Consider the following 24,424-nt stretch of genomic DNA (forward strand, 5'->3'; position numbering starts at 1 on the left):
CTCCATGTTTTTTTGGATAAAATAACATTGTACTCTTTTAAGCTGTAAGCTATGTAGTAAACTTAGGATGTATGAACAAAAGCCACATTATATGCTGTTGTGGGTCCAATTAATGATGTAATAGAAGTAACATGATTGCTGTGGATCTGTTGCTAGTTACCTGTAATGTAAAATATGAGCAACTATGGAACTTTTTCATGGCACATAGACAAATTTCACATGAATTGTAGTGCCCAGGCTATTGACCTTGTTATGATCTGAAATTAAAGCGTTTTCCCATAGTACAGTAAAGTTTAGGAGTCTGCCTTATGAAGTGTATGATAAATCTTTTGCTGATGCTAAAGTCAGAAGCTTTAGTAATCGGATTGAAAAGAGGCCCTGGAGTAATCATGTAGGTGATGCTGGTTCTGAAAGAAAAAAAAAAAAAAAAAAAAGAGTGCAGCAGCCAAAACAGGTAAGGTGATGTACAGCAAGAAGCGAATGACGTTAAGGGAAGTAATCTTGTCATTTTTCTTGTAATAGTTCTGGTGACTGTACATAGAATGACAAAGCTGTAACAGAAGATGATCAGGACGCTTAAAGGAATAGAAAAAATTCCACATGGCAGTTTGGGGCCATGTTCACTCGGAACCAGTAGATAAATGTAAGATAAGATTTAAAAGAAACAGGAGAGTGGGCTTAGCATAACCCACTTCTGGAAGGGGTGTGGGAGAACATTATTCTGTGTATGGGTATGAGCAAATATTTATTCGAGTTGAATGAAACTACTGTGCTAATTATGCATTTGTTTCCCAGATGCATTGTTTAGAATGGACTCTTAAGCTGTCATGTTTTATTCCATTACTCCATATTTGTGACACGTCTTGTCATCCTTTCTACACTTTTTTTTTTTTTTTGTCATACATCTCTTGTCATCCTTTCTACACTTTTTTTTTTCATCACGGATTATTGCTTTACATTTTTACTGATGATATAAAGTTAACTGTTATTTTTAGACCTTCTGCTATGTCACTTCTGAAGATACTGATAAAGACTGGGCCCCACTGTTAACATGTTTGCACTCAGCACTGCATCATAGAGCCCCTTGAAGTACGTTGTAATGGATATGTGAGAGTAGTCAGCATATTCGTCATCAAGCAGGCCCTTTGCAGTGGGTGCTTTATTCCCACCCCTTGTCCACCTTGTAGGTGGTTTTTCTAGCTTGCATCCTGAGCTGCAGTAGTATGAGTAACCATCAAGTTTACAACTTTGCAGTATTTGTGAATTTTCATGTAGATAAAAAATGGTTCAAATAGGAGCCAAGAATTGGGGAGCATTGAGCTTAGTACACCTATAAAACTATTATAAGGAATGCTGTGAAAGGTTACATGGGAACGTCCCGAGAATTATAAAATATCGAGACTGTTTTAGAACCACTTTGATGGCTTCTGGTAGTCAGTGCACTTACATATTTAATGGTTTTATATATAGTTTGGCAAAAGAATATATATATATATCCCTGTCTTTTGGAATTAGGTCATTATTTTTTAAGCCACTCGTCAGCTACAGGACCGTAACTTATATGCTGTAAACTTTCAGAGGTTAAAGAATGATGGAAAAGCTGCGGAGCTTGAATTTGTAATTAAAAGTAGATGTCATTGTATTCAGTACATTGGTTAAAAGTGAAGATATGTATGAGATAAACTATGGGAAAACATTTGCTATAAAATTTGGCATTGAATTTTCTCACTGCATGTGTGAACCTTTGTATACAAGAGAATAACAATAATGTGAAATTTGATGCACTGAATTTAAAGCAACTCTTGCATATGATGTTTAGCCTTGTGTGACCTACACCGTTTTCTCACTTTTTTCTTTTCTTATTTTTCAGATTAAAAATAAGTAATTCATAGCTTTGTAGTTTGTGATATTTAAGTCCTGAACATAATGTGCTGATCCTGTTTTTTTCTCCACTGAAAATAAGCTCTGCCTAGTTGGACTTGTATTATAAGAAATATGTAATGAAAATTAGTAAACTTGCATGAGAAGTGTGTCATGGTACTCTGCTTTCTTCCACCAGGCGGACTACACTTTGATCTGACAGAAGGAGACATTATCTGCGTATTCTCACAGTAAGTTGCATAGAGTGGGAATAGAAAACCTACTCAAAAGAAGTAATTTTCTATCGAAGTAAAGGTATGAAACAAAATTTAAAAGTTTGGGTAATTTATTGCTTGTGCTTGTATGCAAGCATTTAATCAGTTCAGGGTTTGCAAAGGTAGATGTGAGTCATTACTTGACCATATTGAAACTCACAATGATGAACATCGCTCATGAGCTTACAGTAGAGAAGCTGTTATTTTTTGATAGCTATTTGAACTTTGAAATAAATAGCTACAGTTTTCATTTTCCATATCTTAAGTGATTTTGCAGAAGGGCAAGCCCCTTTGCCCCCCCCCCCAAAACACAGCAATGACGGCTCTGAGGTTAGACAACCTAAGAGAGGAGGGAATAGAAATATTCTTTTTTCCCATGGTTTTATGATCTTGGGGTTGTTGTATTTATGTCTGGGGGATTTGAAAATACTGTAAAGGCAGTTTTTATTTATTCATATTTGCTTTGAGTTTTATTTTTAATTTGAACGTTACACAACATTTGAATATTGCAGTTATCCATGACAGCAGTATTGACCATTTGAGAATATGTAAGTTAGTTTTGATGAAGCTAGGTAGACCCATCAGGTAACGATTCATATGCTTTGAGTTCACGTATGTATATGTTTACACTGAATCTGTTCCATGTAGACGTCTTAATTTACTTATGACAGGTATATTTTCTTTATTTGGTATTCAAACAATGAATTTTTGTTACCAAACCTTCCTTCATCTTTTAATGGCATAATAAAATTGAACGGAGTCATGCTTCCAGTCTTGCATGCTGTTCAAATGTAAAGTAACAATTACTAGACCGTAATTGTGGCACTATCCTAGTTGACTGTTTGCAGACCATGCAGTTAGGATAAAATCCTGTTTCAGATCACTGTATTTATATAAATATTACAATTTATGTTGACAACTTCAATTTGTTGACAACAGACCATCCTAATTTATTTTTTAGGTATGTGCCAGCTTGAAAACTGTCATCATGAAGATTCAGCATACAGTTTTTGTTTTTATATTTTTTTTCAGTAGCTTATTTATGAAGCACGCACCTTAGAATATTAATAACCAGTAACATCGAAGGCATTTAACCAAGTCTTCATATTTGAATCTGAGTATCAGGTTTATTTTGCAGATGGCATTCTTCTGGCATAGTTTTAGTAAAACATTGCTAAGTTAAGTAAACAAAGTAAAGCATTACTGCTTCAGTTGTCAGTATCAAGATGTGTAGGACGATGTCACACACAAGTATTAGTCATCTAATTTTGTTTGCATTTCATCTTACATGTAAATGCATCTTCTCAGGCCGCTATGTAACATCCCATAATATTCATTCCCAGTGGATAGCTTAATCTTTTCAAACAACTAAGCATAGTTCATCACTGAACTCTGGTTTCCTAGTGTCTTAACTTTACTCCTATAAGATGTCTGCAATCAAATCTCTTGATGTAGTCGCCCCACACTGATCTCATAGTAATGCTGCCTTTGACTACACCATGTAAATATATTAACTGTTAAATTAAAACTTATTTCAGCCTGAAATTATAGCCATGTAAAATGTGCATTTTTTTCATAATTGACAATAAGTCTTCAAACTAAGGCCAAGTACTCCGTTGGGGAAACTTTTTCTTGATCCTTACCAATGTCAATAAAAGTTGATTATTGCATTACTTGTGGGAAGCAAATACCTCCTAAGGATTTTCATTTGTACTGTATTCCTTGCCTATGCCCTGATCACAACGTGCCTTGCTGTCGGTTTTGTGCTAAATTTAACCAACGCACTATTAAGCGTCTGTATATTTTTGCTTCTAAATATTTTGGTTCAAGATTTAACTAAACTGAAATGTCATTGGTTAGCAATCTGACTACTGGAGTTCACAAAAAAACGCAAGGAAAAAGACCGAGACAGACCGTCGAGGTCTAAAACAGATGAAGCTTCTCCTACACCGGTCGCCGGTACTCAGTGAGGCGCTTTCGCAGCCCCTGATACCCGCTACATTTGAGTCGCAGGCCTCTACCGAGACCCATTTGGAGTCTGGTATGCTGCGAGATTCTCAGAGTATTGAACCCGCGGATGTCTCTCCCTTGGATGGGTCTGGAGCCGCTGAGCAGGCACTGGCTTCTGAGGGTGTTTTCAGGCCTCAACATTTTTATATTCAACTAACGCCAGCAACAAAAACAAGATCAAAAACAACTTCTGTGTCTAAAAAACTGACGCATGAGCCACGTGCTCAGGTCCCTATGCCTAAAAAACAGTTGATCAAAATGGCTGAGGATTTAATTACCTTGATCAGGGGGTCCCATACAAGGTTTCCATTTCTTTTGATTCCTCTTGGAATTTTCTATTCCACCCTATGAGGATTCTGATGCAGAGGAATCCATTCCATCTGTATCTCCTCCTGAGTATTACTTTTTTTGGAGAGACTTTGCATACTTTAAGGGAACATTTTCACTAGGAGAGTCAGGACTTCTCTGAATCAAAAAAGAGGCTTAGGGACTTCCTTCTTCCTCAGCATAGGACTTTGGCAGTACCTCCTGTATTAGATATTGTTGATGTGTTCTCGGAATCAAGCTTGGCCCCTGATTCCCTGCCACCGGCTCCCAGTAAGCCAGACAGATATTACAGGGTTCCTGACTCCCACAAATTTATTTTCAAAAATCCTGCTGCTGATCCTTAGACCATTTCTCAGGGTCCCAAGGGGGGGGGGAAGGCTTCTACAGCCAAAAATACTACCCCTTCTGTTAGAGATTCCAGGGCGCTGGATAGATTGGGTAAGAAGGTTTACACGTCTGCAACCTTGGCAATCAGGGCTTTAAACTGCCAGTTTCATATGCTTAAATATCAACAGCAAGTTATGGGCTTACTTAAACAGAAAATGATGTTGATTTCTGATTGTGTGGAAAATAGAGTTACAGGATTTATTGCATTCAGCAGAACAAGTTAAGAAAGCATGCTTTGTGGTTTTGATTCCTTGGAGGCCTCTTGTAAGGCCGCTGTTACTGGATGTGTGATTAGAAGGCATGCCTGGCTCAAGGAGCAAAATCTGCCTGATCATGTTAAAGCTAAATAGTTGGGTGCCCCTTTGTAGCATGATACTCTGTCAGGTAATAAGGCACAAGAGGTTTTAAAGAAAATGGAAGACAGTTAAATCTATGCAAACTGTAAAAGATTTCTTGCAAGTGCAGCCACCCAGGTTCAGTAGGCACTGGCCTACTAAAAAGTGGTCCTTTCCTGTGTCCAACAGAGCCACTCAGGGCAAACCCAGGCACTCAGAAGGCTCCAAATATCAATCGCAGGGTTCTTACAGGTCACAGCAATGGGGTGCCTCCACCTCTAAATCTGGAGGAAACAAAGGACAACCCTACAGTAAGCAGTCTCGATGACTTTCCTGTACCATCTCCAAGCACTTATATTTTGGCTGCCCCCTTGCGGGGAAAACTAGCACTTCATGCTCAAAATTGGAAGTTAATTACCCAGGACAAGTGGGTATTAAACATAGTATCCCAGGGGTACAGATTTCATTTCCATACTTTGCCAATTCCAAACGGATGGCCGGATCTGCCACAAAACCAGTGGGCAGAGGCCCAGGAACAAGTTATATGCCTCATGGATATGGGGGACTATTCAACCGGTACCAGAAAAGGAAAAAGGACAAGGATTTTATTCAAGACTTTTCCTGGTACTCAGAAAAGACAATTCTTGGCGTCCAATACTGGACTTATCGATTCTGAACATGTACCTGGACATTCCAAAATTCAAAATGCTGACTTTGCAGCAGTAACTGCCTATGCTAGGCAAGAATGCTTGGTTAGTCACTCTAGACTTAGAGGCATACCTGCATATCCCAATAAGGGAATCATGCAGAAGATACCTCTGCTTCAAAGCAGGTTTTTTGCATTACCAATTCTCTGCACTGCCCTTTGGCTTATCTACTGCGCCCAGGGTCTTTACAAAGTGCCTGGCACCAGTAATTGCATTCTGCAGGCAAAGAAACATCCAAATTTATCCTTATCTGGACGATTGTCTCATTCAAGCAGAGGACAAGGACACTCTTCTTCAACATCTGGCATTTGTAAAAAGGCTACTAGCATGCCTAGGGTAAACCATAAACGAAAAGAAATCACAACTGGTACCCTCTCAAATAATTGCATTCCTGGGTGCATGCTTGAATACAACTGCCCAGATGGCTTACCTCACGCCAGACAAACAAAGGCAACTAACAACATACTTCAAACAAATGGCAAAAAAAACCCAGTTATCTTCAAGATAAATTCTACAGGCTTTGGGATTCATGGCATCCTGCATTCTACTGATTCCATATGTGAGACTGCATATGAGGAAACTTCAGTGGTACCTAAAAAGTTTATGGAGTCAACATTGTCACAGCCTGGAAACAATGATTCCTCTCATTCCCTGCCTGCAACAGGAGTTTCTTTGGTGGGCAGAGACATCTCACCAAAACAAGGGACTGTCATTCACTCTACCCCCTGCCACCCAAACCCTAACTTCAGGCTATGCTTGGGGGGCCCTCCTGGCAGGGAGATGCATTCAGGGCAAATGGAGCCCAAACCAAATGCATCTGCATATCAACTAGAAAGAAATGCTAGCTGTTCAGAATGCTCTGACAGCCTTCAAGGACTTACTTCATCCAGGACAACTACTGATAAGGACGGACAACACCACTGTTATGTGGTACATAAACGAGCAGGGGAGTACACATTCCTACCCCCTTTGCAGACTAGCCATGGCCTTGTGGAACACAGCCTTGACTTACCAAATACATCGTCAAGCACAATTCCTGCCAGGAAAGCAAAATACTCTGGCAGACGACCTAAGCAGAAATCTTATGGACCTGCACAAATGAAAACTGGATCCACAAGTCTTAAACAAGTAAACACAGTAATGGGGGAGCCCAGACAATAATCTATTTGCCTCTCCCAAAATTATCAGTTGGACAAATTTTGCACCAGAAGTTATCACAAAAAAGCATGGAAAATGGATGCTGTATCCTTCAGCTGGAAAAACCTATCAGTCTATGCCTTTCCCCCTCTGCCTCTACTCTCCAAGGTCTTATTAAAAGTCAGACAGGAAAAAACAAAAAATGATCCTAATTGCTCCGGACTGGCCTTGCCAGCACTGGTACCTGCTTCTAAGGAATATGTCACACCTTCCTCCGTGGTACTTGCCTCAAACACCTCATCTACTGTCTCAGCAGAACTTTCAAATTCTACATTCTCTGCTCCAAACTCTGAGTCTTGCAGCATGGCTGATAAACTAATTATTCAAACCACATCTCTCAGTAAACCTGTGATGGATGTCATTTTGGAAGCCAGAAGGCCTAGTACTAGAACATTTTATGCTGATAAATGGAAGAGATTCTGTGCTTGGAACCAAGCACAAGGAATAGACACAGCAAAGCCCAATATTCCTCAGATTTTACAATACTTAACTGAGATGCTTGACAGGAGGCTATCTTTTTCTTCAATACAAATCCATGCCTCTGCCATCTTGGCTCATTACAACACAGAGCCTCCCCTCTTTTCTCATCCACTGCCTAAACAGTATCTTAGAGGGGCCAAAAATTTAAGGCCTCCCAGGAGAGCACCAACTCCTGCATGGGACCTCAATTTTGTGCTGGAAAAACTCACCCTGCCTCCTTTTGAACCAGCAGCTACTGTGGATATAAAATTTCTATCTTGGAAGACATATTTTCCTTTGGCAGTCACTTCAGCAAGAAGGGTTTCAGAACTACAGGCGCTCATGGCAGTGGATCCTTTCATTATTTTTTACCCAGACAGGGTGGCCCTCAGGACCAATCCTTTTATGCCTAAGGTGGTATCCAGTGTGGCTCTTAACCAGACCATTCACCTGCCAACATTTTACCCAAATCCCCAGAACAAGGGGGGGCGGATTCTGCATTCATTGGATGTACACACAACTAAGACTCTACTTAAACAGGACCAAATCTCTAAGAAAGTCTGAGCAACTACTGGTAGCATTTGCTGCAGGATCAGAGGGGAAGGCTATATCAAAGCAGACTATTTCTAAATGGAGAAGCCACTGCATTCGTTTCTGCTATTTGCACCATGGTAAACCTGTGCCCAAGGGGATCCGATCACATTCCACCAGGGCTGCCTCTACTTCAGCAGCTTTTCTCAGAGGGGTCCCATCCAAAGACATTCTAGAAGCTGCTTCTTGGAGCTCTATTCATACCTTCACAAAGCATTATCATTTACCTCTCTTCTCTAAATCCAGGGCAGGCTTTGCCACTGCAGTCCTGCAGGGCCTTATAGCCGCTTCTAATGCTGTTTAGTTCCATCCTCTCATCCATAGCTTTGGGATTCTACCCAAATGTAATGAGTGCAACAGTGAAACACGAAGAACATAGTACAGTTGTGTACACTTACCATAAATGTAGATGTTCGAGTGTATTCACTGTTGCAGTCTGGGTTACCCACCCGCCATCCCCCATTCTATACCTTTTATTTCCTTCACTATACTCAAAAGCCTTTGTGGTGTATTTGCTTTTAGTTGAAGGTAAAGTTTGTTTCTAAAAGTGCATTTATATATTTACAGTTTATTTATATATATTTTTGCTCCTCATTTGGGGTCACCTGACATCTGGGGCAAGAAAAACTGATTAAAATGGCGGCGGCTGCATGTTTTATACTCCTGACAACCTGACGTCATGGAAGAGGAGACAGCAACTGACGCAGGACCCAAGACTTTGCTATTCAGGCCGACTGAGGGCAACCTGCCAGCAGATTACTCAAATGTAATGACTGCAACAGTGAATACACTCTAACATCTACATTTATGGTAAGTGTACACAACTGTACTTTTTTGATATGTACAGTTTACTGCCTCTCTGATCCACAAACGTAGTTGTGATCAGTTTACTACCGAAGTAAACAAATGTAAAATAAATGTAATTTGCCAGAACTGTGCATGTTGCATACATGATTCTGAGCTGTAGACTGCCAGGTTTGTGAATCGGATACAGTGTTGCATTACCTTCCTGAAGTTATACAATGATTTTGCAATTAGTTACACACCTCTATAAAATTTTCCCTGCACTTTGATAAGCAGTAATTGTTTTCCACCTTTTAGTGAAGCAGCACTGCTATCTCTCATAAATAATTCCCCTCACATTTATGCACATGTGCTAAGCATGTTTGTTTATAGTCATACAACCTTCTTGAAATGAAGGAATAATGAATCCGTGAGGTAAGCATTTTTCAACCAGAAGCAAGCACAATTAAAATTATGTGGAGCAAGTGTTGCTGTTTCAGTTTGTCCAGGATTGCATTACCTATCCATGGAAATGGATGCTGAGAAAGCGTAGGGTTCATGAGATAGTAGTCTGTAATAAAATGTTGCGGGCCCTGTTCAGCAACGTACTCTGCACTGACAAGCTTTTTTTTTTTTTTTTTTTGCTGTGAGGACTAAGAGCGTCTGCGCAGGAGTCAGAAACATGTTTTTCTTCTGGCACAGTTTTCTGTTGGGCTAACAAATATTACAGCTTATTTGAAAGCAGCTTAGTGCATCTGCAGTAAAAAAAAAAAAAAAAAAATGTGATGTATTTAAGCTGTACATCATTTGTGGGTTGAATAGTGCAAGGTTTACCTACAGCTGATATGTAGTGGTCACAAAGATGAACACAGCCATCGCTGGGTAACCTTGCTTTTACCACAAGCAAACATGATGTAATGTTGCTATATGATGACATTTATTTAAAAAAAAAAAAAAGTTATTTTTAAAATTATGTATGTGTATACTGCAGGTTTATTTTTTCTGTCATTCTACAGCAAGAATGTGGTGATGCACATTAGCATGTATGCTGCTGAAGAGGGTTGATTCCTTCCCATAATTGGCATACTTTTATGACTTCATTGTCTGGGTAAGGAATATAATGCTGAAAATTTAGCTTTAAGTGTATTCTATGATAAAGTAACCTATAATGTACATAAGTTTTAAGAATGTTTTAAATGAAAACGAAGTGTTAAGTACCTCCTCTTCTACTGTCTTCATTTTAATTTTTTTCTGCTACAGAAATCCAAGTTTTGTTTTACATCTTGAAAGATCATGAAAGAAAGTGAGTGATTTTATCATGAAGTGGTAAAAAGGAAAAAAAATGAAAGTGAATTATAGTCTAAAGACAGGAAAGAGAAACAGTTTGACTGAAAATGTCTCTCTGCTGGCACAAGATGAGATGCAGAAGAGTTACGTGCCAAAAAGCTTCTCCTTCCTGTTCCTGTTGGTACGGCTACTTCAGTGAACCTGGGTCCATTTTTTATTTCACCACACCAATGTTTAATTTCCAGCCACCAACCACTGTCCACTCCTATCCCTTCATTTTGCAACAACACGGGGCTAGCCAAGATTTAACCATGAATGGACTTTATATTCTGGTAATTGTAGTGCACTGGCTGCTAAATTTCTTGCTCACCAGTTTATGCTGTTAAAATTTGTTCACTTAGTTCCTGCCCTTTCCAGTGTTTGCCTTGTGTTTATGTGGGTTTTATTTGTACTGTTTTTCTTGGGGAATATTTTAATTTATGTAAATAGTTCTTGCGTAGGGTCTCCTGAGTATTGGTTCTTTTTCTGAATCATCTTGTATATCTGCTTTTACTTGGGGAATATTGTAGTGTCCACTTGTTTTTACAACTTGAAAGTGAACTTTGGTGTCAAAAGACGTTTCTTAGTTGAACTGTAAAAACTGAAGAAGTTGCTGTTTTCTGAAATAGTATAAACTGTAAATTACTAAAGCTGTTAGTGTCGATGTTAACAGAAAATGAAGATCCACAAATAGACCTGTGGGTAATTTCAAGTGTGAAAGGTGCAATTACTGCAAATTTATATTTGAAACTAAAGACAGGTTTAAGGTTAATGGCAATAACATTTGTATTAACGGACATTACAATTGTAATAGCTCCAATATAGTCTATTTGGCTAAGTGTCAAAAATGTCAGGCCTTTTATATCGGCAAGACCAGTAGGCTTTTTAAGAACCTGATTAGTGAGCATGTCTATGATATAAGGAAAGCCAAGATTACAAATGCATTATATAGACACATTAAAAGAGTACAATGACCATAGTTTCAAATTTTCAGTTGTTGACCAATCTGTAATGTATTCCCAAGGGAAAATAACTGAATTGCATTTAGATGTTAAGGAATTGAGATGGCAACTGAAATTACATGCAACAGAGCCACCAGGCTTAAATGAAACTACGAATATAGCCTGTATCTTGAAATCAACGCAAATTATCGGGTAAACGGGCATGTCAGTAATGTTCACTGTTGTAATATTGTTTGGCAAATTTGTATTTAGTCTTTACATTTTAATGCAGTGGGTTTTAAAGTAATTTTATAAATTCATTATTTTAATTTTTAACAGATTTTTAAGTTAACACATTTTTAAATAACATTTTTAACTACATGGTAGTGTTGGTGTTGTGTGTTATTGTAGGTAAGATTATTGTGCAACTATTACTTTAACAAATTGTTCTTCAATCAATTAATTATATGACATCATTAATTTGTACTAAGGGTATTTAAGGGCTGGGTTTTTCTTGTATTAATTGTTCTTAAAAAGTCCCTACCCAAGGGAAGAAAGTGCTTAACCATAAATAAATGTAATCTTCTTGACTTGTGGCTGGTGTCCGAGTGCTGGTTCTGCTGGTTTTTGAATTAAGTGGATACCTTGAAGGCTTATACCAGTTGTGCACAGATGACATTATCTAAATGAAATATTTATAAAGGTAATGGACTGAGATGCTGGACATCTATACGTACATATGTACACTCTGTTAGACGAGTGAGCTACCTGCCTAACCTGTAGCATTTCAAAGCATAGTTATCATGGTTTATGGTTATTAAATGGCATATTTTTTTTTCAGAGTGGTTGGCTGGCTAAATGGAATTTTTGCTTGAGCCTGCCATTTCAGAAGCTTTCTTTTTTCCGAAGTGAAACAGTTATACCATTAAGAAATATATGCTGTTTGGGAGGCAGCTACACTTGGGTGGGCTACATTCTGGAAGGTGGTATACAATTTCAGAAGCACTGGCTATGCCCTTGGTTCTAATGACAAGTCATAGGTAATCACTAGCTATTGTATAAAAATGTTTTTGTACACTGTTTTATTATGTTTGAAGTACTTTGTTGTATAATTTTGATTATGTAATTAGGGAGTAATTAACTCCCGTTAGGAGTCGCCACAGCAGATCACTAGTCTGCAGATTGATTGGCAGTGGGGTTTTTACAGTGTCGAGTTGCCAGCTTGGCGCCTGGCCTTTACAGAAGGCATACACACACACACACACACGCACACACACACACCCCTACTGCATGTGTTTACAACTCACTCGACCACAGGGAGGACATGCATAGTCCTCACAAAATGTGCTTCGGCCAAGAATCGAACCGAAGAACCTTTTGCTGTGAGGCAACGCTAACTGCTGCACCACCGTGGCCGACCAGACTTTCCTGGTCAACAAATTCCAGTAAATAAGTAAAATAAACATTGCTCTATCCTTCTTCACTCCAAGCTGTGCTGTCAGTGTGCCCATTTCTGTTTACCTGGATGTGAATTTTTCTTTTACTTTCTTTGCTCTGTACTAACTGTGTCCAATATATAAAGCATTAATTTCAACAATGTCAGAATGACAGTTTTATAAAACATAATGCATTAATAGATTTCGTTGAAACTTGAAGTTCCAACAGAAAACATTTCTGCAATATGTAAATATATGTGCTGCAGTCTAAGGAAAGGATCTAAAATTCAAGCACATGAATGTGATGTACTGGCATAGAAGGAAGAATGAAGCTTATTCTTCATTTCTTTTTCTATTTCTACTTTGGGAGCTCATTATTTTTATTTATTTTTTTCTATTTGTACTTTGGGAGCTTCTTTCCTCCCTTTTTTACAATGAATGTTTGCTATTGGAACTCTAAGTTCAAATGAAATTGATTTACACTAAAAATTTGGAATGTCGTTTTGCAAACTTTGAATTTCGAAAGGTAGATGTTCTTCGTGGTTCACTGTTGCAGTCATCACACTTTTCTGTCTGCAGGTAGCCCTCAGTTGGCCTGAATACCAGAGACTTAGTATTTCTGCGCCGGTTGCTGTCGCTTCAGGACTGACATCAGGTCGTCAGGGGGTATAAAAACAGGCAGCCGATGCCATTACATCAGTCTTTCTTGCCGAGGAGCCCAAAGTAGAAGCAGTTCACATGAGTGCCGGTCGTCTGCAAACTGAGTTTTCATTTCCGAATTGAATCACCCTGAAGTTTTCTAAAGCTAAGTACTCCATTAGGGATCCTTTTTTCTTGCTCTAACCGATGTCAGAAAAAGTTAATAGTCTCGCTTGTGGAAAGCAATTACCACACTGACATTTCCATTCGTACTGCGTCACCTGTTTTGGCCCTATGATGTTCCTCACTGTCAGTTTTTTGCCTTGTTCAATGCCCGAACTGTTCATCGTTGGGCATTTATCATAGCTAAATACTTTTGTTCTCAATCTCTGTATTCCAAAATGGCTTCGGTAAGCTATCAGACTACCAATCTTCCGAAAAAACGTAAGAATAAAGGCAGAGACCACACAGGTCCAAAACTGCCAACTATGCTTCCGTTAAGCTAGTCGCCAGTTTGCCGGTACTCAACCCCTGATGCCAGCTTTGATGGATCCGCAGGCCGCTACAGAGACCCGTTTGGAGTCCACTATGCCGCGATACTCTTCTTTGACTATGGAACCCGCGGATGTCTCTACCTTGGATGGGTCCAGAGCTGCTGTGCAGGCACTGGCTTCCGAGGAAGTTCTTTGCATTACCGATATTCAACACAAACCAACTTCTTTTGCTTCTTCAGTTCTGATTAAAACTACCGAGTTTCTAAGGCCAAGAGTACAAGCAGCGCCTAAATAAACGACGACCCAAACTCAAGCACCTGCTTCCTTGCCACAACATCAAATGCTTAAAATGGCAGAAGACCTGATTATGTTGATTAGGGGAAGCCAGCCTTCCCCTGCTAAGAGAAAGAGAGACCTGTCCCCAGCAGCTTTAACAGACTAAGAGTCCGATGACTCTGAGGCTTCTGAATATTATGACATGCCTTTATCAGCTTATAAGGATTCAGATGCAGAGGACTCCATTCCCTCTGCTTCCCCTCCAGAGAATTTTTCTTGTGGTGAAACCCTACATACTTTGAGAGCATTTCCACTGGGAATGCCATGATTATCCTCAGTCCAAAAAGAGACTCAGAATTTTTAGATTTGCCACAACATAGACCTTTAGCTATCCCGCCTGTTCTAGATGTTGTAGATGATGTCTTTATGGAATTTAGTCTAACTCCTGATACTTTACCTCCTGCTCCAAGGAAACCAGACGGTTACTACAGAGTCCCTGACTCTCTCAAATTTCTTTTCAAACATCCTACTGCTGACCCAGAAGTAATTTCCCAGGGGCCTAAAGGTATAAAAGCAACTACAGCTAAGAATCCCACCCCTTCGGACAGGAGTTCCTGAGCTTTAGACACATGAGGTAAAAAAGTATACACCTCTTCAACTCTAGCCATTAGGGCATTGAATTGTCAGTTTCACATGCTGAAATACCAGCAACATATTATGGAACTTATTAAGCAAAAATGATCTACCTTTACAGACTGTGCGGAAAATAAAGAATTACAGGAGCTTATGCAGTCTGCAAGGCAAGTCAGGAAGTTTGCCTTGCAATGTGGCTTTGACGCCCTAGAAGCATCTTGCAGGGCAGCACTCACTGGTTCTGTACTGAGAAAGCATGCCTGGCTTAAGGAGCAGACCTTGCCAGACCATGTCAAATCAAAATTACTAGACACTCCTTTGAACAAGGACAATCTGTTTGGCACCAGAACAGAAGAGGTTCTAAAAAAAAAAATGGAAGAAAAAGCTAAATCTATGCAGACAGTCAGATTTTTTGCAAGTGCAGCCTCCAAGATTCAGTAGGCATTGTCCCTCGAAGCATTGGTCCTTTCTAGCCCCCTCAAGGCCATCTCAAACTAGACCCAGGGGAAACAGACCCCCCCCCCCCAGATTACAGTCTCAGGGTATGCAGAGATCTAAGCAATGGAGTATCTCCACTTCTAAAATAGGGAGTGCTAAGCCACCCCCTTAAGCAAAGAATTCACAATGACTTCTCGACTCCACTCCTCACCTCTGCCCAATTGTTTGTGCCCCTAAGAGGAAAACTTGCCCATCATGCAGAAAACTGGGCCTCCATCACCAAAGACCAATGGGTCCTCAACATTGTATCCCAGGGGGTACAAATTTTACATCACTCCCTGCCAACTCAAAAAGGGTTCTCAGACCTTTCTCCAAACCAGTGGGCAGAGACACAAAACGAAGTTCAGTCCCTGCTCTCCATAAGGACAATTCACCCTGTCCCTGCAGAACAGATAGGTCAAGGGTTTTATTCCAGACTTTTCCTGGTACTCAGAAAAGAGGGCACTTGATGCCCAATCCTAGATCTTTCCATTTTAAACACCTTCCTGGTGGTACCAAATTCAAAATGCTCACCCTTCAGCAGCTCCTTCCTATGCTGTCCAAAGATACCTGATTAGCCACCCTAGACCTAAAAGAAGCTTATCTGCACATCCCTATCAGGGACTCGTGCAGGAAATTCCTACATTTCAGGTCAGAATCTATGCATTATCAGTTTTCTGCACTTCCCTTTGAATTATCCACTGCTCCCAGATTCTTCACAAAATGCCTGGCTCCAGCCATTGCCTATTGCAGACAGAGAAAATTTCAAATTTACGCTTACTTGGACAACTGCTTGATTCAGGCAGGAAAACTGTTGCAGCACCTGACATTTGTAAAGAACCTTCTAACCTCCCCGGGGTACACTATCATTGAAAAGAAATCCAAACTAGTCCCCAGTCAAAAGATTGTATTACTGGGAGCAAGCTTGGATACAGCATCCCAGATGGCATTTCTTGCTCCAGAAAACAAGCCTATCTAACAGGCCACTTCGCTCAAATGGCCACCAGAACCCAGCTATCCGCAAGGAAAATCCTGCAGGCCCTAGGGTTCATGGCCTGTTGCATGCTACTAATTCCATATGCCAGACTGCATATGAGGAAACTTCAATGGTACTTAAAAAGTCTTTGCCAACATTCCCAGGACCTGGAAGCAGTCATACTTATCATACCTTATCTAACAGGGTTCCTTTGGTGGGCAGCAGAATTCAACCACAACAAGGGATTTCCCTTTACTCAACCCCACGCCACCCAGACCCTAACCACAGATGCATTAGACTATGCCTGTGGGGCACACCTGGACGACAAGTGCTTTCAGGGCTACTGGAGCCCAAATCAAATTCATCTACACATCAAGTCAAAAAGATCTGTTAACTGTTCAGCACGCTCTGACAATTTTCAGATCCCTACTCTCACCTGGACCCCTGCTAATAAAAACAGACAACGCTACAGTTATGTGGTCATCAACAAACTGGGGGGAACCCACTCTGCAGGCTAGCCATGGCCCTGTGGAACACAACCTTGGACATGCATGTTCATCTGCAAGCTCAATTCCTGCCAGGCAATTATAACTCTCTGGCAGACGACAAGCAGAAATCTCCTAGACCCACACAAGTGGCAATTGGACCCCAGCACTTTCAGCCTTTTAACCCAGAAATGGGGGACCCCTTTAGAAAATCTGACCAGTTACTTGTTAGTTTTGCACCAGGGGCAGAGGGCAAGGCCATTTCAAAACTATTTCTAAATGGGTAGCACATTGTATCCATTTCTGCTACAAACACCATGGGAAACCAAAGGGGGTCAGAATGCATTCCACTAGGGGAACTTCTGCTTCTACAGCATTCCTCAGGGGAGACCCTACCAGGGACATTCTGGAAGCTGCTACCTGAGGTTCTGTTCACACCTTCACCATGCATTACCACCTGCCTATCTCTTCCAATTCAAGGGCAGGTTTTACAGCAGCAGTCCTGCAGGGCATTCTCTCCAGCCCCAACTCTTCTTGACTGCCTCCACCTATTCTTCAGCTTTGGGAATCAACCCAAGTGTGATGACTGCAACAGTGAAACATGAAGAAAATAGTAGAGTTGTGTACACTTATCATAAATGTAGATATTCGAGTGTATTCACTGTTGCAGTCCTGGTTTCCCACCTTCCAGCCCCCTTGTGTGTGTCTATCTCTCTCCTCTGTCTATTACTCACACCGTACAGGGCTATTGGTATTTACTTTTTACTGGTGGTGTTTTCCCATCATAACTTGGCTCCCTATTTGGGGGGCTGCTGACATTTGAGGCAAGAAAAAACTTATGTAATGCCGTCGGCTGCCTGTTTTTATACCCCTAACAACCTGATGTCAGTGCTGAAGCAACAGCAGCCAATGCAGAAATACTAAATCTCTGGTATTTGGGCTGACTGAGGGCTAGCTGCGGGCAGATAACTCAAGTGTGATGACTGCAACAGTTAATACACTCCAACATCTACATTTATGATAAGTGTACACAACTGTACTTTCCTAAATGAGATGGAAATCTTAAAAAGTATGTTGTTAAACAGAGGATACCCTAGTCATTTTATAGAACCTGTACTAGATGAAGTCATGATAGAGAGACCAAACAGGCATTTCTCTCCCCTATTGAGTGCAGCTCTTGTGGAAATGAGAACAGAAGCAGTGATAAGTGAAAACACTGGGAATGTGGTTAAACCCTTTACTAATGCCATGATTTTATCATATAACCCGATCTGAAGTAGGGACTTCATTTGTCAGCAACCTGTGGATCTTGGATCCGATATCGGATCCGAGCCGGCAACTTGTTTCAAGCTAATGGATCCGAGCTCCTAGCTCCTCCCCTCACCCATAATCCCCTGCCAACCCTCCATGACCTCAGATCTAGTTTGCCGCGCTTGTGGATAGCTGGATTCCTTTGAGCTCGACTAGTAATAGTCAGTTGTGTGTTTTTTCTGTCAAACTTTCTTCTTTTTTACAAAAATATAAAGTGTGTAAGTGTTAGGTACCCTGTAGTGTAAAAATATTTTTCTTTTAATTAGTTTTTCCCTCCCTTCGCTGGTCGTTAGTGTCTGTGTGTGTTGTGTTTTGGGGCCTGTGTGTGTGTGTAACACTACCTTTTCTTTTAAGTATGGCTGAGGCCCCAAAAGCCATTTTTTCTAAATGTACCGAGTGTGGCCATACGCTCTCCCCGGCTGATGGCCACACTCGGTGCGTTCGGTGCCTTGGGGTTGAACACCTCACCTCAGGCTGTACCATTTGTGCAGCGTTCAACCCCAGCGCACTGAAAGAGCGAAGGTCGAAGCTGGTCTTGGCGGGACTTTTACCCCCGGACTCTGCTCTGGCCTCCGCTGCTCCCGTGGCACTACCACAGGCTGTGGTTGCTGCCACTCCTGCCTCCCTTCCCTCGGCCGGGACTCAAACTCCCACTAAAGTGCCGGAGGACAGGAAGGCCAGGAGGGAGAAACGGAGGGAGAAGCACCACAAGCGACGGGCCGAGGCCTCCGCTTCGGCCCCGCCAGCTAAGCGGGCTTCTCCCTCCACTGCTTCTAGGTCTCCTCCTCCTCGGCTCAGATCCCCTTGTTTCTCCCCAGGGCCCGAGGAGGAGGCGGCCCGATCTCGATCGAGGTCATCGAGGCGGCATTCCAGGCCTGCCTCGGTGGTCTCTTCGAGATCGACGTTCAGCATGTCTGATGCAGACTTGGACCGGATGATGCGAAGGTTCATCCAGGCCCAGCTGCAGATGGGAGTGCTCTTGCCTCCTCCCCCCCCCCCCCCTTTCGGGGGGGAGCTCGACACCTTTTTTCCATCCTATTGCTCCTTCTCCGACCCGCTATCCGGGCTCGGAGTGTTCGGAACCGAGCAGCGTTGGAGCCGGGAGTGGGTCGGCGCCGACAGTACTTGGTACTTCGGATCCGACCCTGCCCTCGAGCCTGTCGGATCCGACCTCTCGGAGTTGTGGCCCGAGCTTTGGATCCGAGGGATTTAGTGTGCCTTCGGCTCCGTCCAGGTCGGAGCGCACTGGTCCTTCGGATCCGATGGTCTCGGTGCCGGTTCCGATCCCTTCATCGGATCCGAGTGGGAGCCGACTCTCGGAGCCCAGAGAGAGAGTGGTTCCCCCTCGGCTTCGATGTAGTGGAGAGGGCTCTGTCGAGAGCATCCGGACCCCCGGCCCTTGTCTCAGCTCCACCCTGCACTCCCTCTCTGCTGGGCCAGGCTTCCATCACCCGGCCAAAGGGACAGCCTGCTTGGAAGTGCCCCGCAAGCATAAGTGCAAGAGGAGGCACGTGGACTCCCCTGAGTCGTTAACTGAGGACACGGACTTGGATGAAGGGGAAGGCTCCCCAAGATCACCCCCTGAGGACCAGACCTGATGAAGTCATATGCTTGACGAAAACGTGTGTAAATTGTGTGGCGTTAAAGAAACTACAGGTTGTGGATTTGAGCATTGGAGCCTTATTGTGAGCTGTTTGTGTGATATCTTATCACTAATTCTTCAGGTGGAGTTTGCCTTGGACTGTCGTTTTCATTTTGTTGGTTTTTCTACTCCAGGTTCTTTTTGGTGCCAAAAAAGACGGGGACTTGAGACCGATTCTAGACCTTTCCCGCTTGAACCTGTCTGTAACCAAGGAAAAATTCCGAATGGTCACTCATCAATCTATTCTCCCCCTTCTAAGGGAGAACGATTAGATGTGCTCTATAGACCTCAAGGATGCGTACTACCACATTCTAATGGACAGACGATCCAGGAGGTTCCTCCGCTTCCGGCTGGGAGCCAGTCACTGCCAGTTCAGGGTCCTTCCCTTTGGCCTCACCACAGCCCCCAGGGTGTTCACCAAGGTGTTAGCAGTGATTGCGGCCCACCTGAGACTCCAGGGAATACAGGTCTTTCCGTACCTGGACGACTGGCTCCTGACCGCCCCAACAAGGCATCTACTTTGCTCAGCCAGAGATTTCTTTCTCCACTTAGCCCCACAGTTGGGCATTAGGCATCACCATCAATGCCGACAAATCCCTTCTGGCTCCGACACAAGCCATAGAATTCATAGGAGCCAGAATAGACACCAGAGATCTACGAGCCTTTCTAATGTCCGAAAGACTTCGGAATTTGCAACTCCATGTGCGGGCTATCCTCCAATCAGAGACCCCACCAGCGGAATTGGTCCTGAGGGTGCTGGGCTCCATGGCGGCAGCGATAACGCTCCTTCCATGCGCCCGTCTGAACATGCGGGTACTGCAATGGACCCTTCTAGTACAATGGTCTTTTCTGTCTTTTCCTCTTCATCACCCCATTGCTATCAGCAAGGCTTGCAGGAGGGCTCTATTATGGTGGCTCCATGCTTCGGACCTCCATACGGGCCGACCCTTCTGCACCTCTCCCCCTCTCACCACGGTAACCACGGACGCCTCCCGCCTCGGGTGGGGGGGGGGCATTATTCAGGCAGGACAGTCCAAGGCACGTGGAATGATACAGAGACCTCCCTGCATATCAACGTTCTGGAGATGAGAGCGGTGCTGTACGCGTTGCAAGCACTTCAGAATCTCCTCCCCGTAGGAACGATTGCAATTCAGTCGGACAACATGTCGGTTGTCTGGTACATCAAACAGGGGGGAACCAGATCTTACCCTCTATGCCGCGAAGCCATGAGAGTGTGGGACTGAGCGATCTCCACCAACCGCTTTCTGATTGCAACGCACATTCCGGGGTGGACCAACATCCTAGCAGATAAACTCATTCGCACCCTTCTTACCCCGTACGAGTGGTCTCAAAACCCACTAGTAGCGAAGCAGATATTCGCAATATGGGGGCAACCCTGCTGCGATATTTTTGCCTCTCCCTCAAACACCAAATGCGGCAATTTCTTCGCTCTGATTCCCCCTCCAGGGGAAACTCCAAGAGACGCTCTGGTGCATGCTTGGCCACCCAGTCTACTTTATGCCTATCCTCCTCTACCCCTGATGCTGCAACTCTTGCAGAAAGCCTCGCAGTTGGGGAGCAGGATGATCCTCATTGCCCCATTCTGGCCTCGGCAAATTTGGTTCCCTTACCTGTGGTCTCACCCAGTGAATCCTCCTTGGATTCTGGATCCCAGTCCAGATCTAATCTCCCATCCGTCGGACTTACCGACCCCAAATCTGGACAATCTGAAGCTGACAGCTTGGTTGCTCCAGTTAGACTCCTAGTTAGGACTCCCGGTATCTCTTGACCAGTCAAAACCATCCTTGTGGCAGCGCATAAGCCCTCCACCAGGAAAGTGTACCGCAGTAAATGGAAATGTTTCTCCATCTGGGCGGAGCATCTTAATCTAGATCCCTTTACGGCTCCTCTTCCGTCCATATTAGACTTCCTAACCGAAATTTTTCAGGAAGGCGCTAGTTGCTCAACTGTCAAAGTGCAATTGGCGGCCATCTCACATTACCATGTGGGACATATAATACAGGGCCTTTGATGTCGGCCAAGTTGTGTAAAACCTTTCTCAAGGGCACCTTTTTGCTTAGACCCCCTATAAAAGAAGCCGTACCACCGTGGGATCTTTCACTAGTTCTTCAAGCCTTGACTGCTCCACCTTTTGAACCTGCTGCTTCAGTAGATCTCAAATTCTGGTCCTGGAAAACAGCATTCCTTGTAGCCATTACTTCTGCGAAAAGAGTTTCGGAGCTTCAAGCCCTTTCTGTGAAGCCTCCTTATTTGATCTTTCACCCGGACAGTGTATACCTCAGGATCAGTCCCTCTTTCCTTCCCAAAATAGCATCAGAAACCAATGTAAATCAATCCATAAATTTACCGGTTTTCTTTCCTAAATATCAGAATAAAGGAGAGTACAAGCTGCACTCATTAGATGTTCATAGGCAGCTACGTTTTTATACTCGTAGAACGGCTGGTCATAGACAATCCGACCAGCTGTTAGTTTCCTTTGCCAAATTTAATTTGGGGAAAGCAATATCAAAAGTATGTCTATCACGCTGGATTTCACAATGTATCCTATTAGCGTACCAAGCCATTGGGAGACCCGCACCTGAAGGAGTTTGCGCACATTCCACTCGTTCCATCTCTACTTCTGCGGCCTTCAAGTCTAGAGTCCCATTGGATGATATTTGTTCGGCAGCCACTTGGGCCTCATCTCATACTTTTATTAACCACTACAACCTGGACGTGATTTCTAGAGGGAGAGCATCCTTTGGCTCTGCAGTGCTTCGCAATATCCTTCCATGATGGCCACCCAAGGTTCGGGTAGCTGGGGACTCTGTCCCACAGGTTGGTGACAAATGAAGTCCCTACTTCAGATTACGAAGTTATGTACTCACCATAACGTTCCATCTGAGTAGGTAGCTTCATTTCTCTGCAACCATCCCCCCCCTCCTTCCCCCTGGCCTTCTTCGGATCTATCTTAGTTGGATACCCTTTTTGGGTACATATTGAGGGGCAAACTCTATCTGAGGTCATGGAGGGTTGGCAGGGGTTTATGGGTGAGGGGAGGAGCTAGGAGCTCGGATCCATTAGCTTGAAACAAGTTGCCGTCTTGGATCCGATATCGGATCCAAGACCCACAGGTTGCAGACAAATGAAGCTACCTACTCAGATGGAACATTATGGTGAGTAAATAACTTCTTATTTTGAAAGCATTAGAGAGGTGGTTATGAACAATTGGATAATTTTTAGTAGTGATGAAGAAAATCTTAAAAAGGTAGGGGAGAAACCTTTGATAATATACAAAAACTGATCATAAAAAACCTGTTGGAAAGAGGGGGTGTGGTTAAAACAAAAGGGCACATGAAAAAATGTGGACATTTATTTTGGAAAACAACACTGTTTACATCAAAGGGTATGGTAAAGTGATTTTACAACAGCATCTTAATTGTTTAAGCAAGAACTTGGTTTATGTTGCTATTTGCCAACAATGCAACATTTTTTATATAGGGAAGACCATTAACTCCTTTAGTAATTCATTTACCAACACCTATATGACATACAAAAAGGCAACATGATTTATACCTTAACAATTCATATCCATGAATTTCCCAACCACCACTTTAAATTCAGTGCATTGGAACAAGTAGTGAACCAGGGGAGAGGGGGGCCCACCCCATTGTTCCTTGAATACAAGGAGCTAGTGTGGCAACTGAGATATGATGCCACATGCCCACCTGGACTCACTGATATGGCCTCCATTTCTAGCTTACTAACATTAAAGGCAGATTTTCTTATTTGAAGACATTCTCAAATAAGTGGTATTTAATAGGGCTTGTGTAAATGAACAGGCTATGGCCAAACTTGCATACTGCGCTTCATTTTATTTATTCTATGTTGCACAGACATTCCTAATTGTATTGAAGAAGGTACTGTGGATTTGTAGTGGATTTTATTTTATTTCAATTGAATGTAAAACTTTTAAGAAATGCATTATTCAGGGATCATGTGACTGATTTTGTATAAAAGGAAGTGATGTTTTACGTTCAGTTAATCTGAAAAAGTCAGATTATTTTATGCTGACGAAAGCGCTCATATTAAGGTGTAGTCTTTTCCTATGAGCTGGTCTTCGTGCTTTATTATTTTTTCTCTGTCAGACAACTTGAGCAGAAATCTTCTGGACCCACACGAGTGGCAGCTAGACCAAAGAACCATCACCCTAATAACTCAGAAATGGGGCACCCCGAAAGTCAACCTCTTTGCTTCCCACTCCAACCATCAGCACAGTAAGTTCTGCACCAGGGAGCCTCACTGCAGGGCCTGGAAAATGGATGCCGTATCCTTCCCCTGGGTCAACCTCTCGGTCTATGCATTTCCTCCACTACCTCTCATTATCACGGTACTGCTCAAGATAAGAGGAAAAACAGAGGACAATTTTGATTGCTCCAGACTGGTCCCGCCAGCACTGGTACCCACTGCTGTGCAGCATGTCCTCTCTGCCACCATGACATCTCCCTCATACCCCAACCTCCCTGACACAGAGGGAAGCATAATTCATACATCCCCAATTGCAGAACCTCAGTTTTGGCAGCCTGGCTTATTCCCTGACCAGTGATCAAGCTGCCAATCTCAGTAAACAGGTTCTAGATGTTATACTTGAGGCTAGACGCCCTAGCACCCATAAGTCTTATGCTGACCAATGAAAAAGGTTCTGCACCTGTATTCAGGCTAAGGGAGCCGATAAGGCATAGCCCTACCTACCTCTCATCCTGGATTACTAGCTGACCTGCTACACAGTAGTTTCTCCTTTCCCTCTATTAAAGTTCATGCCTCTGCTATCTCTGCTCATTTCAACACGGAGCACCA

At 42.7% G+C, this 24,424-nt stretch overlaps 1 protein-coding gene across 1 annotated transcript in view; it reads left to right on the forward strand.

The window, feature by feature from the left end:
• Window positions 1–2,034: 2,034 nt before the first annotated feature.
• RBMX2 (RNA binding motif protein X-linked 2) overlaps window positions 2,035–24,424 on the forward strand; it is a 152,870-nt gene continuing 130,480 nt past the window's right edge. The window contains exon 1 of the mRNA XM_044057252.1: window positions 2,035–2,111. Within this exon, the coding sequence (XP_043913187.1) occupies window positions 2,035–2,111 (77 nt within the window). The remainder of the gene's footprint in view (window positions 2,112–24,424) is intronic.

Source organism: Protopterus annectens, chromosome 15.part0 (assembly GCF_019279795.1).
Source record: "Protopterus annectens isolate FY-2018-M chromosome 15.part0, PAN1.0, whole genome shotgun sequence".
NCBI classification, from domain to species: Eukaryota; Metazoa; Chordata; order Ceratodontiformes; family Protopteridae; genus Protopterus; species Protopterus annectens.